Raw genomic sequence first — 18040 nt, 5'->3', positions numbered from 1 at the left:
CATGTCAGTAAGACGACACTGCTCCCTCCACGGTGTTCAAACTGCAATCTGCTCTCTGACTGCCCAAGCTGACTAGATGGGAAGAGGCAGGTCCCAGCAGCGCACTGCGGGTACATGATTTTTAGGCTGAGCTCACAAAACCCGGCTGCGGCACACGGGCGGAACAGCACAATTCAATTAGGACGTGTCCTACAACACGCCGCTCCTAACCGCTGCAGAGCCGCAAGCCAAACTGTGATCATGAAAGGTTTTATAAGCCATCATTCTCCCCTTTAGTCAGGCTGGGCTGCTGAGAATACGTCCGCGACCTCCAGAGACTCGGGATTATAATCAGGAATCGTTCACCGTATATATCACGCCAGTTCTCCGTCCCCAGCCTTTCAAAGTTAACAAGGCTGCATCCCACTCAGGGGAGCCGCGAGTTCTCAGCACTGACATTTGTGAAATATTGCTTGGAACAAAGCCCAGGAGGCACTTGTACAGATTAATAGCAGAGGTTAAGCCCACTGGCTACTTTGACACGGGCTGGCAGGGCTCGCGAGGGGAGCTGGGTCGGAAGCCGGAAGCGAAGTTTTGGGTGAGCTATAGGACCAACTTGGCTATCACTAAAACAAAGATGGTTTTGATTTTATTTACAGCCAAGAAAGAGATGTTTTCTTCTCAAATACGCAACAAACATTCAAAAACAGCATCTGATATTTACAGTTCATATTAGATTTTTAGTACAGGAACATAGTAGACGCCAAGAGTCCTTTGGAACTATCCTTATTAATATTGTGAGCCTGGAAAGAGCGTGCAAAGAGCTCTAAATAAAGACCAAGCCACGCAGTCGAGATGCGGCCCCCGAGAGACGCCCCTTACCATGTTTGAACACTCCAATCAGGAGGGACTTATCTGCTTCCTTATCCCACCAATCTGCGGGCACCTCTGCGTGGAAAGGCTCCGGGATCCACACATCAGCTTCGCTAGAGAGGCAACCATTTATGTGATATTTGAAACAAATATCAGTTTAAAGAATAATGCCAAATGACGAACACAACACATGCCCCCCCTTCCCACGATAAGCACCTGAGTATCGCGGGGCGAAGGGCGGGGGACGAAACAGCCAAGGTTGAAAGAAAGGGCAGAAGTCAGCCCAGCCACGTCCTTCCAGGACCAAAAGTGAATTTTAGCACACGGTGTCCCACCCTAAAGGACATCTCTGCACCCCGGTAATTTAGTTCACACCTTTCTGTACGTCCACACGTACGTGCAGACGGGCTTTTCCCGATTCTCATCACATCCCCGAGCTGGTAGGACAAACACAGCATTCGAGATGCAAAAAGGGAGCTGTGCTCCTAACGGGTTTACGGAGCTCTGAGACGGGAGCCGAGGGCTGTTCCGACCGCCTGGATCACGCAACGAGGTGCGGAACGAGCGTGGGCCCGCACTAACCTTGAGTCGGCACCCTCCAGGATCTTCTCGGCCTGGTCTCCGATCACTTCTTGTCTTAGGTAGTACAGCATGCGGACACGCAGCAGGACCCTGGAGAGGAAGACAGAGGGGGGAAAAGTTCTTAACTTCAGGACTGTTTGCCAACAGTGGCTTTTGGCAGCTGCTGCTGTTCATCCATCATCCTGCCAAGGCTGATTAGCCATGCTGTATGGTAGGCTTGAAGCGTGACAGATGGTGGCACATAATCACCTCTGTGTGGTGCTTTCTGCTGGCTTCCAACAGGCCTGCCTGGCAACCGCTCCCACTGCACAGAGAGGGCCCGAGCTCAGCCCGGCCTGGGCGCACTTCATTTAGTCCTACCTAGTGCAGCTTGTGGAGTTCAGACACGTACCCCACCACTGCCTCTGAAGTATTGAAGCAAGTTTGTAAACAACTGAGCAGATGGCTTTCAGTAACTGTTCTGCTTCATTATCTCATAAAATTTCCTCAGCTGCTGCCTTAATACCATTTTTGGAAGCACATCAGAAGTTGTAGGAATAAACGAGATATAAAATCTGGTTTTACTACCTTACAATAAACCCTCAATATGGAATGTCAGGTTTTTCCGATTATACAACTTTGCTTCCGAGAAAGAAAGATGGCGGTGGGGTAGACCCTCACTCCTCTCCCTTAAGGAACAGTAAACCTTTCTCTTCTATGTTACCTAGAAGCCCGAGTTGGAGCTTGACAAATAATAAAACATCACAAAGGAGATCTAAATGTGCCCAGTTCGCTGGTGTTTTCAGTTTCAAGGAATCAATTTTCAAAGACTCCTGGAATTCTAGGAACCACATTTTCAATCTCACTTGGATCTCCTCAATGGCACAAACATAACTCTTTCATTACGGCCCACCTGATAAATCCCAAAGGCCTGCCGACTCCATGTCTAGCATCTCTTGCTGGACGGCCCCCCATGTGCACTCAGGACTGATATTTGAAGACCACCTCCTTGGCCGTGAGTGGACGATACCAAGTGCTGGTCCCTGGCTGGACTGTCCCATAACACACTTAGAGGACACTTTACAATCAGAGCGCCACATCTCCATACACCAGCTCATCTGATCTTCACAGTGACCCTTGGATGAAGTAGGGGAAGTTACAATTTCCATTTTACAAACGTGAAAAGGGAGGCCAACAGAAGGCCAGCGACATATCTGAGGTCACAGAGTCATCTTGAGCATGGACCACTGGGATTTAGGCCTTCTGACTCTACCACTTCATACTGTCTCTCGGGAGACACTTGTCCTTGAAAAGACCAAAATGACAAGTGGGGCAGCTTCACTGCGACAGACCACTCTGATCCCATGTGACTAGACACCCCGTGACCCACTTTCCTCTCCACCAGGAGACAGCTCCTGACCAACCTGGATGCCAGCCGGGCAAAGTGCAAGGTTGTAAATATCTGATTGTGCTCCAAGGTGAGCAATCTTTCTGGACGACTCTTTTTTTTTTGAAGATTTCTTTTGATAAGATTAAAAATTAGCTGTGCCATCCTGAACCAGGTTGAAGGGGGCAAAAGGGACCAGGACCGTCCCATGCCCTGTGTGGTCCTGGCCTGGATGCTGGTCACTTGTGGGACAGCTGCTGGAACCAGAGCCCAGTCTGTCTGACTCATTGCATGCAGTCTCCCAGGGTTGGAGGCTACCTCCTGTCCCCTCGTCATCCTGCCGGGACCTAGCTCACACTCCATGGGGGCTCACAGCCTGCCAGTTTAGCCCAGGCTGGGCTCCGGTTCCAGTGGCTGTCCCCTGAGTGGCCAGGACCACGTGGGGCACAGAACTGTCCTGTCCCTTTCGTCCCCTTCAACCTGAGACACTTTGTCTCTCGACACTTTTGAAGAGAACTGGCCAGCTGTTCCCTAGGAGGTCCCTCGATTTGAGTCTCATTTTCTCTCTGGTCAACAATTCCTCACTTCAGATGCCGAGATGTCTCAGGGCAGAAGCATAGCACGACTGGACGCCTTGCTCGTCCCAGAGGGGACAGAGGGCACTGCCCGTCCTCTCCTGGGACGCAGGGGAAGATGTGAAGGACACTAGCTGCAACTCACACGCTAACTGGGGCGGGGACCCTATGGAAGTCTGTTACTGACATCAGAATGGGAGATTAAAACCCGCCACCATCACGCTGGCGCCTGGGAACAGGAGGCCTTATTCCCACACTAAACCACTTCACTTACAGTTTGTCTGAATCCAGAACTCTGAAGGTTATGGACCCCCAGTTCACAGAAGCCACAAAGGAAAAGCAGTTCCCTAACAGCTCTAAGCGGCAGGGACTGCAGAGAGGCCCATCCTACCATGGCAGGAGCCACAGTTTCTTAGACGCCAAGAGTGGCTTGAGGGAATGGTTCTGAAGACTTAGAAAGGAAAAATTTTGTCCGTCAGAATCTAAGAATGGGAACCAAAGCCAGTCCCTGAAAGCACCACTGAATTTAAAAAGGGATGAGAGTCACTAGTCAGTGCGACCCAGGAGGAGCAGGTGGTCCCAGGAATTACTTCAGGTGAGGCTTTCGATGCCCTGAGGGGAAGCAGGCTTCCAGGCGGGCACGCCCTCTCAACCAGCTGAGGGACCTGGAGTGCCCCAGACCCGGTTTCCTCGTCTGGTAACTGGGGATAAGAGAGCACTATTTAGACAACGCAAACGGGTGAGTCGTGGGAAGCGCCTGGTACACTGCCAGCATTATGTGCTCAGACTTCTGCTGTACTATTCAAAAGAGAGAAAGATACACTTATTTCACCTCTATTTGACAAACAAGAAAAGGGAGTCTTAAAGGGGCAGAGGAACTCGCCCCTGGTCGCCCAAAGCCAGGAAGCGTAGAGCTGTCAGGGGCAGTGCCGCCTGCACCACTCATCCTGAAAAACGCAGCTCACAGGAAGGAGAGAATCAACGTGTGTAGACAGATGCGAGTTTAATATGCAGGCAGCTCACAGAGCTCCAAGCAATGGAATGAATTCAGATCCCACAGTCTTCAATTATATATAAGCAGGTTCTGGAAATCAAGGTAAGGAAAATGATTCTAAGCTCACAGGAAAAAGAAAAGGACCCAGCAACTGAGATATTACGAAGCAAAAACTCACATGTAAACTCCGCAGTCTCTCCACTGAAAGCTGTGAATTAAAGGCAGGATCACAGAAAGCTAGCCATAACTGTCTAAGGCATTTTGGTTAAAACTTAGTCAGCCACAACGCGCACAGAGCATCCTTCACAACAGCCAAAAGGTGTCCCCCAACCCACGTGCCCCTCAATGGATGGATGGATAAACAAAATGTGGTAGAAACGTACAATGGAACATCATTCGGGCATAAAAAGGAACAGAATTCTGGTACAAGCTACAACGTGGGTGAACCTTGAAAACATTATGCTAAGTAAACAAATCAGATACAGCAAGACAAATATTGTATGATTCCACTTATGCGGTACCCAGAATGGGCAAATTCATAGCGACTGAACTAGAATGGTGGTGGCCAGGGGCCAGGGAAGGTGAGTTATTTTTTAATAGGGACAGAGTCCATACTGGGGTCAATGAAAAGGCCTTGGGTATAGACAGTGGTGATGGGTACACAGCAATCTGAATGCAATTACTCCCAATGACTCGTACACTTACAAACAATTCAAATGGTAAAACTGTGTTATCTATCTTTTACCACCAAAAAGAAAAAAAAGTCATCTAAAGGTATGATGCTCTGGCACTTGCCATCACGTTTCAAGAAAAACAGTGAAGCCGTGCAAAGACAGTAATTACAGTTTAGCATATATATATATATAAAATATACAGTGTACAAACACACACGCTTAAACACACGCACATTTAAGAACAGGACGGGAAACCAGCTCCCGCCCCGCCCTCTGGGACGTACTTGTTGCAGTGGTGTTTCAGGTGCTTCTTGTAGCTGTCCTCCTGGAACAGGGCGTCGGGGTTGCAGCCAGCCAGCCAGTCTGCGTCCTGCACCACGGGATGCGTGCTCTGGGCTCTCACCTTCTTACCCTTCCGCCCCCTGGGCACCGGGGCTGACAAACCTGGAATCGCAGTAGTAATTATAATAGAAGCCTTCTACACAACCACAACTACAGGGTATCTCGAGGCAGGAAAACGCGGGGTGGAGGATGCGTCGCTAGCGTCCCCTGTGGCTCCCGGGGACCTCGCACACAAGGAGCGTGGATTCAGGCGTCCTACCGGAATGGTTGACCAAGGCCCGCGTCTGGCCGTCAGCTGTGGGCGTGATCAGATCCCAGATGAAGCTTTTGATGTTCTCGTCGCCCTTGTAGTGGTTGAGGCAGTACACAAGGATGGTTCTGCAGATGGTTTCCACGTCTTGCTCAGTGAGCGGACGTTTGTAGCGCCCGTGGGAAAGGATGTCCGTCCACCGTCCCCAGCTGCAAAGCAAAGTCAGCGTGCGGATGGTGCCTTTGAGTTTACATCTGGGGCTTGGGTTTCACGGTCAGGTAGCTGCATTCGGAAATCTCAGGCCCAAACTAGCGGCATTTTACGTCAGGTGACAGGACACCAATCCAGGGTGTAAGAGTTGAAAACGCCCATGAGAGAACAGGTGTCAGGGCAGGAGCTGAACCGCCACTGGGATAACCACCCCGCGGGGCTGCTTCCCAGCCAGGCAGGCCGCTTTGCTCGGGCGTGGTTTGTACGCTGCGATGCTGACCAACCATCTGAGATGAAAGATGACTTGAGGTGGGTGTGACCACCCCCAAATCAGGGGCGCACATGGCTGAGAGGTATGGCTGCACCTACCCACCTCCGAGGGGTACCCCAATAAGGAAAGAAAGGCCGTGAAAAGGTCTGAGTCTCCTTTTGAAACAGGAGGTGCTGACTCCTGAGGTCGAGAGCGCTCACAGGTCCTTGAGAGGGTGGTGAGGGGGGGCTGTGACAGCACACAGGAAGCTGGCCGTCTAATCAGGGTACGTTGGGAGCGAGAGCCCACAGCACACAGCACACAGGCAGGTACCGTCTGAGCCCAGCAGGCCCCGGTTACAGTGCGCAGGCCGAGGACAAGCCCCGCTGCAGGGGACAGTGCCCACCCAGCCTGGTCCTCCCGGCATCAGTGAACTACTCTCAGTTCCTCGAGTCGCAAGGCCAGCTCTCGCCTTTAGGCCTCTGGACACAGGCTCTTCCTGCCGGGACCTCTTTTCTCCCTGCCCAGCGCCCAACACCCACTCTTGCCCCAGCTAATTCATGACATTCATCCATGCCGCCCCCTGTGGAATTCCTTCTTTTATCCCCTGACCCCAGAAGTGGGGTGACAGTGCCCAAGTGTGTCCTAAAGGAGAGGGGACAGGCTTCCGCCCCACGGGCACTATGGGTCCCAGCCCGCTTTACCACAGTTTATTGCCTTTTCTACTCATTCACCTGCCGGCCTCGGGGCGGGGCTGGGATTGTCCCAGCACAGCACCCCGAGTGTAGCACGAGTGTAGCACGTGTTCAGCACCTGAGATGTCTATGGGCAGGGGGAGGGCTTTTGAAAGACAGATGCCCTAAGATGCCTCCTAGCTTCACCAGTTACTAATACATTCCATTTCTAAAGTTATCAGCAAAATCCTCAACTTTGATCATTAGGCTGAAACACGGAAGGAGGGAGAGTAACAAAGGACTCAGATGGAGAGTGTCTGCCACACAGGGACGGCCGGCAGAGAAGCCTAGCTTGCGGAGATAACCAGGAGAGGGGACACCACTGTGGGGATGAGGATGGGCTTCAGTGGAACTTCAGTGACGCCATGAGCCACCACTGACCCAGCACTCATGGTGTCTGCTGGCCCCGTGCTCTCCCTGAGGACACAGAGGGGGCCCTGGACCTCAAGGAGCTGTTAGCTGGGGCTTGAGTGGGAGAGGCTGACTACTCAGAGCCACGGGACGGGTGTCAGCAGGTGCAGGGTGCTGAGGCCACGCCTGCACAGAGGTCAGGGGCAGGAGGTGGTGGGCCCGTCAAGTCTGTGTGCCATGGGAGTGTGGGCGGGGAAGCTTCTGGAAACACAGAGACAAGATGGAGCATGGCACGTGGGAGAGGGTGAGCCTCTGTCCTAACAGCAGCTCAGAGTGCCGGTGGAAAGGGCCACAGGACAGACCGGGGCCAGGTAACAGCCTGGTGCTCTGGTAACAGAATGTTTGTTCCTTTTGAGACTAATGGTGATCCGCTGGAAGAAAAAAAAATCACAGAGAGGGTGTCATCAGAGCAATAGAAATATTTGTCTCGGTGGCAGTTTTTCCATCTGAATGGGATTTGCCTGCAGCCCCACAATGTGCCAGAGCTTATTTACGGAATCAGTGTTCGCCGAGCGCCTTGCCTTTCAGAGCCCCGTGCGGGTGGCACGGAGACTCAGAGATGGATTAGATGAGGGTCCCGCCTTTCCTGGACCGCGGTCCAGCAAGAGAAACACAACACATTCAGACAGGTGAGGTGACCACCATTTACGTTTCAGATGAGTTGGAAGAGCTTTACAAGTGAGATGACTGCCTTTAACAAATTTTTATGAAAATTTAGTTAGAAAATTTAGTTAGAAAAAGTAGTAAAAGATTGCCATAGGGGTAATTTCATGTGAAGGTAAACTAGGAAGAGATTTTGCAATTTTGAGACTTCGTTCTTTGTTAATAATCAGCAAGTAAATCTGAATCTGACCTAATTCCTTAAGGGACAAGGTCCCCTCAAACCCACCAGCATCTGCAGGACTCTGAGCTCTTCAACCAAATGGCCCCGCAAACGCACTCCCTCCACTGCCCCGTAGGGAGGCACAGGAATCCACACACAAATTTTCTACGCCACCTGGAATTCTAACTATTTTTAAAATAAAATTCCATTTCTCCCACAAGTCTGACTCACCCGTAGACGAGCAGGTTCTTCTCGACTCGGAAGCACTCGCTCCTGGCGTAGCCCTGGGACCTGTCCTGGGGCCGCCGCGGCTTCGCACAAGGCTTCTCTTCGGAATCGCTCTCCAGGTCCGAAAACTCCATCAGCTCGTCCTCCTTCACGGCACTGTACAGCCTGGTCTGCTTCCTCACTCTCGGAGTGTCAATAACCAGGTTGTTCTAAAAGACAGCAGATCTCCATGAAACTTCTGAAAAGGTCACCCCGGCTGAGATCCGATAGACCGTGGGTGCGACCCGCACTCACCCGCCCATTTAAGGCATCGATATCCAACTCGGCCTTCTTGGCCCACTTCTGCCAGAAATTCGGGTCATCCAAGGAAATATCTGTCCTGTTTCCAGAGGCAACAAAACTGGCCTAAAGGGGGAAAGTATGCGTGACTCTGAGATGATTTTCTTGGAGGCAAAATGCAAAGCAGCTCTCGCTCATTCATCACTCCCACATGGCGCCCTCCGCTGTGCGCCGTGCGCCGGCTGGCGCGATGGGACGTGACGCAGGGCCGTCCCTCAGGCAGCTCACCGTCCAGGGGCTGAGAGCGAGCAGGAAATACAAGATGACAGCGCAGCATAATGAACAACAGGTGACAAAGGTGCCTGCACCTGACAGGGAGAGGAGGGCCCTGACCAAGTTCCGGTGGGGTAGGGGGCAGCGAGGGCACCACCGGGAAGAGAGGACAGGCTCTCCAGAACGGAGTGCCTGGGCCAGAGTGTCAGAAACTCAGAGAAGAGGACAGCACGTGGAAACGTTCACGGCAGAGGCACAGAGAAGAAAGGCGGGACGTGGCCGGGGGTGCAGGTGCTCAGCAGGTAGAGCCCAAGGTCAAGCTGGTGGGACAGAGGCCGGGGCTTCGTGTGCCCTGTTACCAGAGTCTGAACTCCAGCCTGAGGCAGCGGGAACTCTTAGGCCCCCAGAAATGAAGAGAAGCAGACAGTATGGAAGACGGTCTTTTTTTTTTTTAATTTTTTACTTATTTATTATTGTACTTAATTTTTTTTAATTTTAGCAGGGAGGAGGGGAATTAGATTTATTTTTAGAGGAGGTACTGGGGATTGAACTCAGGATCTCATGCATGCTAAGCATGTGCTCTACCTCTTGAGTTATATCCACTCCCCTGGAAGACAGTCTTTAAAAGGTTAAATTAGAGTTAGAATTTGAGAGGATGTGAAGGCCAGGGAAACCTCAGCACCCAACTCTGGGTGTTGACATGCACAGAGGCTGGAGGGGCAGGGAAGAGGAATCTGCTTTTGCACCCACTGGATCTGAAGTGCCTGTGAGGGCTGAGGAAAGAGCCTGAAAAAAGGCAGAAAGACGTGAGGAAGAAGGTGTGGGGTCACAGAGCCCAGACGAGGAGAGCCTTTCAGGACTGGCATAGCTGGGACGACTGCAGGAGCTGGAGAATTAAATATCCTCATGCAAAAGGGGGAGCTGGGCCTCTATCCCACTCCACACACAGAAGTTCACTCAAAAGGAATCAGAGACCTACCGGTAACAGTGAAAACTATGAAACTCTTAGAAGAAAACACAGGACAAATCTGTGTGACCTTAGATTAAACAAAAGGCACAAACAATAAAAGAAAAAAGGCGTAAGCTGGGCTTCATTAAAATCAAATGCCACCAAGAAAAGACTAGGAGAAATATCTGCAAATTGTATTACCTGATGGGGAAACTTTTATCCAGAATAATATAAAATCTTAAAATTCAATAAAAAAAAGACAACTCAAAAGACGAACAAAGGATTTGAATAGACATTTCTCCAAAGATCATATTTTTTATACATACATACACACATATGGCCAACCCGCACATGCAAAGATGCTAAGCAGCATAAAAGAAACAAGACCCAACCCGAGCAGGCTGCCACCTCACACCGGTAATACAGTCACAACCAAAAAGTCAGACAACAAAAAGTGTTGGTGAGGCTGTGGAGATCAGAACCCTAAAACACTGCTGGTGGGAAGGGGAAATGGCAGTCACTTTAGGAAACAGCCTGGCAGCTCCGCAAAGGGTCAAACACGGAGTTAACACAGACCCAGCAATCCCATCCCTGGTACATGCACAAGAGACATGAAAACACACGTCCACACAAAACCCTGGACACAGACATTCGTGACAACATTATTCATAATCACCAAACTTCACTATCCACTAGTAAATGGATCAACAATCTTTCTGTCCATCGTCAACAGGTAAACGAGGCACAGCCATACAGAAGGATACTGCTCAGCAATAAAAAGGAAGGGGCCACTGATACGCGCCACAACACACTGCGAGCGAGGCCAGACAGAAGGGACCACATGTCGTGTGGCTCCAGAGTAGGCAAATCTAGAGACAGCAGATCGGTGGTTGCCAAGGACTTTGAGGAGGAGAGGTGGGGAAGGTGGGGAGACTGGCTGGTAATGCGGTGACGGAAACGTTCTAAACTGAGAAGTGAGGATACTTGTACAAGTCTGTAAATACAGTAAAAGCATCAAAGTGCACACCTACAATAGGTGAATTTTATGGTAAGTAAATTACATTTCAATACAGCTGTTAAAAATGAAAGCATAGCGTGGGCCTGGATGTGGATGGGTGAAGCCTCGGAAGGGGCCCGGGGGAGGGGGCAGAGGGGTCGGGGCTAGAAGTTGGAAAATAAGCAGAGGGAGGTGGTGGAGGGCAGCGTAGACACTGCTTGTGTGGCTCTCAGCCCTGAAGGAAGAGTGACAGGGTTGTAGTCGGAGGGGAAGCAGATGGGAGACTTTTTAAATTTTCAATTTATTTATTATTGTATTATTTAATTATTTTATTTTGGTATGTGTGGCGGGTGGGTAATTAGGTTTGTTTATTTTTACAGGAGCTACTGGGGAATGAATCCAGGACCTCGTGCCTGCTAAGCATGTGCTCTGCCACTTGAAATATACCCTCCCCCCTAGATGGGAGACTTGAAAGACAGGAGTGAGTTGATTGCTCTCAGGGCTACGTCAGGAATCAGGATGTCAAGAAAGGAGGAAGATGGGGACGGACAGAGGACGGGGTCCGGAACGCGAGGGAAGCACGAGCCTGGGGTGCTGGCAGGTACATGTGGGACAAGGTGAGGGGGACCACGATGCCATCCATACACAGAGGAGAGAGCCCAAAACACAAACGAAGAGTGGTCTGTGCACCGGGAGCTCCGTAGGGAGTTAACTTCTTCACGCGCAATACAACGCAGACACCGTGTGGGCCTCTCCCGAGCGCGGGACGCAAACTCGGTCACACTGCTACAGAGCACCTGCCTCCTCGGGGCGAGCCGCACCTTAGCAAACGTGGACCCCTTGCCCTCAGACTCGATGGTGATGGTGTGGGTTCGCCGGAGGAGGATCTGGTCGATGTCCTCCTCGCAGAACTTAGACCCCTCGTCCTCCTCGTCCATGAGTGCACCGTAGGCCCCTTTCCGGAGCAAATCCTCTATTTCTTTCTTGGAAAGCTGCTGTACCTGTTTTAGAGAGATATTTAAAATGATTTAGACTTGAAATATCTGCAGACTAAACAAAGGCTTCGTTTTCCTCAAAGCCGGTAAACCTGGGTTATAACCGGGGAAAGTGTGACAAAATATGCGTAAAATCTTGTGGGTGAAAAACAATCAGATGCTGGGCCATCTCTTCCCGGGAGGAGCTGGAATGCGCGCAGGGCCTGGGCAGCAGGCTTTACCCCGTTGGGAGCGTTTTCTCTCCCGCTCATGGACTGCAGGACGGCTTTATCCAGACCGAGCTTCAAGCTAGCCTTGTCGAACATTTCCCTTTCGTAAGAATTTCTTGTGATCAGCCTGTAGATTTTCACAGACTTGCTCTGTCCTATCCTGTGACATCTAGCCTGAGCCTGGAAGAGAAAGGAAATTGATGGCTACCAGAGAAAGAAGAGAATCATCTGTCAGTTATAAGAGCACCTGTTCCAAAAAAACAGAGGCGCAGTTAAGCAGAAGAGGGTTAACACACTAAGAAATTACTTTTACGTTGTTAATAAATTGATAGCTAGTTGGCTCATTTGCCTCGATCATGGGACACTGCCTGAGTGACGACGTAACTTTAATTTCCTGGTTTGACTGCGGTTTCTCCGATATGGTACAACGACATTAAGGCAGGTGGGGAGGGGGCTTCAGGAAGATTCTCATGCACGTTTACCTGGAGGTCATTTTGGGGATTCCAGTCAGAATCAAAGATGATGCAGGTATCAGCAGCAGTGAGATTAATGCCTAAGCCTCCTGCCCGCGTGCACAGGAGGAAGACGAACCTATCGGAGTCAGGCTTGGAGAATCTGTCGATAGCTGCCTGGCGGAGGTTGCCTCTGACCCGGCCGTCAATCCTTTCGTACGGGTACCTGGAAAACGTTAGTGTTAACAAGGAGGCCTGACAAACGGAAGCAAATTCCTTGGCTTTTTGTTTTTGTTTTGTATTTTTAATTTCTTCTGGTATTTTTAAGCAAGTACCAAAACCCGGGATGCGTACAAACAGAATGATACTACTGATCAGAAATAATTTCAGAGCAAATAAATTTTGCTATAGTTTCTCACACAATTGGTTGAATGCCCCCAATGATGAAAGTTCATTTTACTTCTTCTCCAGCGAAATATCGAAGTTCTAAGAAGAGCTGGCACCTCTCACAGCAAAACAACAATTTCAGTTTTAAGTAAGAACTGTCCTCCCCTCGCTGAACGAGAGAAATGAAAGACAAAACCGCCCACAGAGGTACGCATCGCATGGAGTGACTGCCGCGCACATCCACAGCTTTCTACAAAGAGATGGGACACGTGTCCCCAGGCCCGTCCCCTTTGTCGTCAACATCCCTTGGAGGCAGACCACGCGGAGCCCCGCTTCCGCCTCCCGGGGCGGCGGCCTCACCGTCTCTGAATGAGGTAGTCTTCCAGGATGTCCAGGCAGCGCACCATCTGGGAGAAGATGAGCACCCTGTGGCCACCAGCCTTCAGCTTCGGCAGCAGCTTGTCAATCAGCACGAGCTTGCCAGCAGCCTGGATCATCGCCTGGAGCTGAAAATCTGGAGAGTCCGCGTTGTGTGTTTCTTTAAACTCTTCCAAAATTTTCTCTTCAGCACCTGCAGAGATTGGACAGCATGACGGGAATACTGGAAAAGGTTTTTTATTACCCAAAACAATGAACTGGCTTTCAAAGCCCACTGTAAACTGTAGGGACCAGGACGCTACACTCGTGTTCACGGCCACATGCACATAGGTCCACTAGCTCCAAGTCAGGGCTACACAAAACCGTGGAAGGATAAAAGGGATCAAAGTTTTTAAGTGCCACACATTTCGGCATTTGGGAGGGAAAAAAACCACATTTTCCAACAAACAAATGTTTGCTGTCTGTAGAAACTGAATTTCAACAACAGACTGTCAAGCCAGAAGTGGCAGAAACAAGCCAAGGGCCAGATACCTACAGAAAATTTGGAACCTAAAATACTAAAGAAATGAAGAACTGTTTACTAGCTGAATATAAACACAAACAACAAAATCTGTTCTGAAGCTAAGAAACAGGGGAGCAGAGTTCTAACAATTACAGCGCAGGGGCAGTGGTCCGTGCGTCTGCCTGCCTTGTAGCACAGCCAAAGGGTGGCAGCACAAGGGAGTGCGTTTTCCAGGATAATTCTTAGGCGTTGTTTAGGGGTCTGAGCACACATTTCTACTGCGATCCCCAAGTCTTCCTCCACATTCCTTCTCACCTGATCATTTCGTCAGCTATGAAAATTCTATCCTGAATTAACCAAAGCTTGAGAGTTTCATGTAAGACTTCTACCCCTAACCCCCCAAAGAGACTTCTGCTTGTTCACAGACGTGGGTGCATCAGAGAGGCGTCTTCCTGGGGAGCCAAGCCCTTCCCACTTCCTCCCTGACCCCAGACTCGCGTGTGTTCAGGAGGCAGCAGGCGAAGCTCCCGGCAACTGCTGAGGTGGCCGAACTAGAATTACCCAGCAGCACCGGTCTGGCCGCTCAGGCTAATCAGGGCCCGGCTGCCTGCTCAGCTCCTCTCCCTGGAGACGGGGGTGTGGTCACCTATTCTTTGCAAAATACAGACAAACAAATCCATCTAATGGGATTGGTTCCCAGCCGTGAACCACACCAGGAATTTTAAACTACCATTCTTACCACTGGCTTTAAATGTGTGAATGAACTGGATGGAGACAAGATGGGGATACGAGACCTTCACAGGGACAAAGGGCAGGTGAGTGAGGCCCCCCAGAGCCACGAGGACTGAACGGGGGCAGCAGCAGCAGGTGTGACACGAGTGTCCTTGGTTCCGTTTTAAGGGCACTTGTGGAAGTCAAGTCATGACATGGTCACATGCGGAAACGCTGCTTGTTAGTTATTAATCAACAAAGACTCTTACCGAGAACAGATTAAAGTCACTAATGCCTGGATCAGGCACCAGGGCCTCTGCAAAGTGCACTGTTACTTCTTACGAACGGCCTGGCAGAAAACGCCAGCTGGATCGAATTGCTGTCTCTCTCTCTCCCCCTTCCACATGAATAACAGGCTAATATTCAGGATTTTAATCTCAGTGGAACAAAAAGCAAAGGTCTTACCAGGAAAAGGTAAAGACTAAAATGCTGTTTGGAAGCCTTAGCAGGAATATTCTTTTTTTTTTTTTAATTTCACATTTTTAAACATTTTTATTTACTTACTTTTAAAATTTTTTGGGGGGGTGTTACATTTTTATTTATTTGCCTATTTTTAATGGAGGTGCTGAGGACTGAACCCGGGGCCTCGTGCCTGCTAAGCACACGCTCTACTACTGAGCTACACCCTCCCTGCGGCAGGAATATTCCTGAATAAACAATGTTCTAGAATAAATGTTTTTGGTATAAAGTTGAATAATGTTTTTCAAAATATGAAATTTTTAGAAATCTAGGTTTTAGATTCAGGACAAGAAGGCCTTCAGAAGGCAGGGGAAACAGATTTAAATCCATGAATTACATCAGGTCTTTTCAACAAGTTTGTTCTGGTCGTGTAACATACTATAAGCTCTTTGCAATTCAGAAATAAGATTTTACTCTTATAATATCTTGGTAGTTACTTTTTGCCCATGTTAAGATTACAATGCATCATCAAAATAAAATGTATTTTTAGCTTAAAACAAGTTAACAGTCAATGAGTAGTTTTCAGAAATTAAACAATCACTCTGACAAAATAAATATCTGACATGTTTGGATCGTTTCAGTAAAAAATTTGAAAATACAAATTCAGTCAAATTGGTAGAGAAATTTAATCTTTCTTCATTTTAAATGTATTTTGATGAGAAAAATAACTTTCCTGCTTTTTCAACACTACCAGTGATTTCTCATATCATAAAATATAGTCAGAATTAAAATTCCTTCTTGCCTGACAAAAGTTTCCACTCAATTCATCAATTCAGCTCTTTGCTGTGAACTCAGGTTCTTAAAGTGGCCACCAATTTACACAAATAATAATTCATTTAAACATACCAGCAAACCTATTTCCTGTATGATTCCTTTGGCATCATATTGTGTCCAGAACAGACTGAAGAGAGGAGGGGAGGGGGAGGGGTTGGGGGAAGCAACGCCTACCTGCTGAAGTCATGGCCGGATTCTCAGCTTTACCAATTAAAGGTTTACCGTGATGCGAGATTTGCAAGAATCAATCAAAAAATTAGCTGGAAATAGGTTACGAGAGCCCAAATGCTCTGCTGGCACTGCCCTAAACTCAAGTCCTGCTTGTTCAACACTTAAAAGTGTGTGTGTGTGTGTGTATGTGTGTACACGTGTGTCAAAGCCAACTTGAACCAAGTGCGGAGGTCTTTTCCCTTAAACAGATGGTCACTGTCAAGGCGGGAGCTGCAATGGTATCTAGCTACATCAGCCGCAAACACCAACCAGCAAAACACAGGCCACGGTTTTCTCTTGGAAATTCACCCAAGCGTCAGTCTCGTCTCCTTTCTGCCTGCTGTTCTCCAGTGCCCCCAAACCCAACAACAACAACATGTGACTCTTAAGTCACCCCCAACCATCAGGGCCCCCGCCAACTCGCCAACATCATTTTCACTCTCACATACGGAACCCCAAATCAGATGTCCCATTCTAATAAAGCTTGGGCCAAAAACACCAACTTGGTTTATGTAACCCGGTTAACCTGCTTAACTTTTAGCAAGAAAAACAACCACTGCACACTAACGGTGCCCCCAACGCGGCCCCAAACGCTTAAGTAAAAATCTCAGTGCACGTGAGCGGCACTTCTCATTCACGCGGTCTGTGGTCTACAAGCACTTCTCGTTTTTCCGTCTGCTCCCCTGACGTTACCGCTCAGCCTACAGAGTGGCTTCTGTCTTCCACGATGACAGCGGGGCTGAGCTTTGCTGAACTGAACTTGCCTTTGGTTGGGGATGCTTTGCTCTGTCACAACCAACACAGGCTTGAGTTCCGCCTCCCCAGCTGGAGCCCTCCTGGAAGGAGAGCAGAGGTGGCGGCGCTGGCGCGTCCTTCCTTTCCTCCTCCTCCTCCTCCTCGGGACCATCTGCCCCGGAGCAGCGCCCGCCCGACCACGAGGCTGTGGGAGTCCTCGGGCAGCTGAGATGCCCAGCACGCATCCGGGTGTGAGTCTTTATTTTTACTACAGTTTCCCAACACACAGGCAGGTAAGGACACCTGTTTGACACTCCGTAACTTGCTCTGAGGATGGAAGAGCTGACATCAAGCTGCGACCGATTAAAACAACTGCCAGGGGTCCAAGCCTGAGGAGTCCTAGAGCCTCTGCCCGCGGTGACCCAGACAGGGGGAGCCCTGCCCCCATCCCCCGATGCTCAAGGCACGTGACCTGACATGGGAAACTGACAAGGGAAGCAGATGGAATGGGGAGGATCTCTGCCAACCCCCTTGAGACCATCCCTCTCACCTGCACCCGGCTGTGGCATTTCAGCTCTCGTGACTGCCTTGTCTTTCCCCGCAGAGGCTCCTGTTCCTCATTTTCTTCTTACCAGACATTAAATGCAACAGTGTGTGCATGTGTGTGACATGTATGCACACATGTGCTTTCCTCACACCACCAACCACCTTCAGCCCCAACTCCCCAACTCGAGGACAGGCTGGCGACACTCACCAGGACAGCCTCACAGGCTCTTAAACACCTGACAATTATTAGGTTTGCGGCATTGAACATGCAATAATCACACACGGTACTCTCTTTAGAAGACCACGCTACAAGCACAAAGTTTGAAAAACACATTCGCTGACGTCACTCCCTAGCCGGGACCTCGTGTGCAATGTTGAGATGGGCCCAGGTCAGGAACACTGTCGTGCAGTGACTGCAGCTTCTGGTGGCTGGTGGGTGTGTAGGTTATGAAAGGGGGAGAGACTGGGAACTCTTTACATGAGCTGCGCCTGAGCCTCAGGGACTGTGATACAGACACAACCTGCCTTTGTCCCTTCTTCCCTGGAAAGGAACCTAAACTGCACTGCCGGCCAACTGCAACCGCACACAAGCGCCCCAAGCTGGCCGGCCATCACCTCTCTCTAACGCCGGCCTGGACTACAGACCACAGCGGTGTTAGCTCTGCCTGGACGTCTTCCCCATTTCCCATCCACGGTATACGATGCTGCCAGATCACTCATCCTCAATCGCGTTTCTAACCACCTCTCAGCTCTGCCAAAATCCCACGAGCCAGCATTTAAGGCTCTGCATGACAAGGTGCCACTTGTCTAAGCGTCCCCGTCCTGTTGTTCCT

At 49.9% G+C, this 18040-nt stretch overlaps 1 protein-coding gene across 3 annotated transcripts in view; it reads right to left on the bottom strand.

The window, feature by feature from the left end:
- The window catches only part of CHD7 (chromodomain helicase DNA binding protein 7), a 171163-nt gene that overhangs the window by 15264 nt on the left and 137859 nt on the right, over positions 1-18040 (bottom strand). For all 3 annotated transcript variants that reach the window (XM_064480832.1, XM_064480834.1, XM_064480833.1), the window contains exons 16-25: positions 13193-13403; positions 12476-12671; positions 12006-12173; positions 11611-11790; positions 8586-8696; positions 8295-8500; positions 5645-5844; positions 5328-5487; positions 1435-1524; positions 862-965 (exon numbers count right to left, since the gene is read on the bottom strand). In XM_064480832.1, coding sequence (XP_064336902.1) covers positions 862-965; positions 1435-1524; positions 5328-5487; positions 5645-5844; positions 8295-8500; positions 8586-8696; positions 11611-11790; positions 12006-12173; positions 12476-12671; positions 13193-13403 — 1626 coding nt within the window. The remainder of the gene's footprint in view (positions 1-861; positions 966-1434; positions 1525-5327; positions 5488-5644; positions 5845-8294; positions 8501-8585; positions 8697-11610; positions 11791-12005; positions 12174-12475; positions 12672-13192; positions 13404-18040) is intronic.

Source organism: Camelus dromedarius, chromosome 30, assembly GCF_036321535.1.
Source record: "Camelus dromedarius isolate mCamDro1 chromosome 30, mCamDro1.pat, whole genome shotgun sequence".
Taxonomy (NCBI): domain Eukaryota; kingdom Metazoa; phylum Chordata; class Mammalia; order Artiodactyla; family Camelidae; genus Camelus; species Camelus dromedarius.
This window is presented reverse-complemented; position numbering and strand designations above follow the sequence as displayed.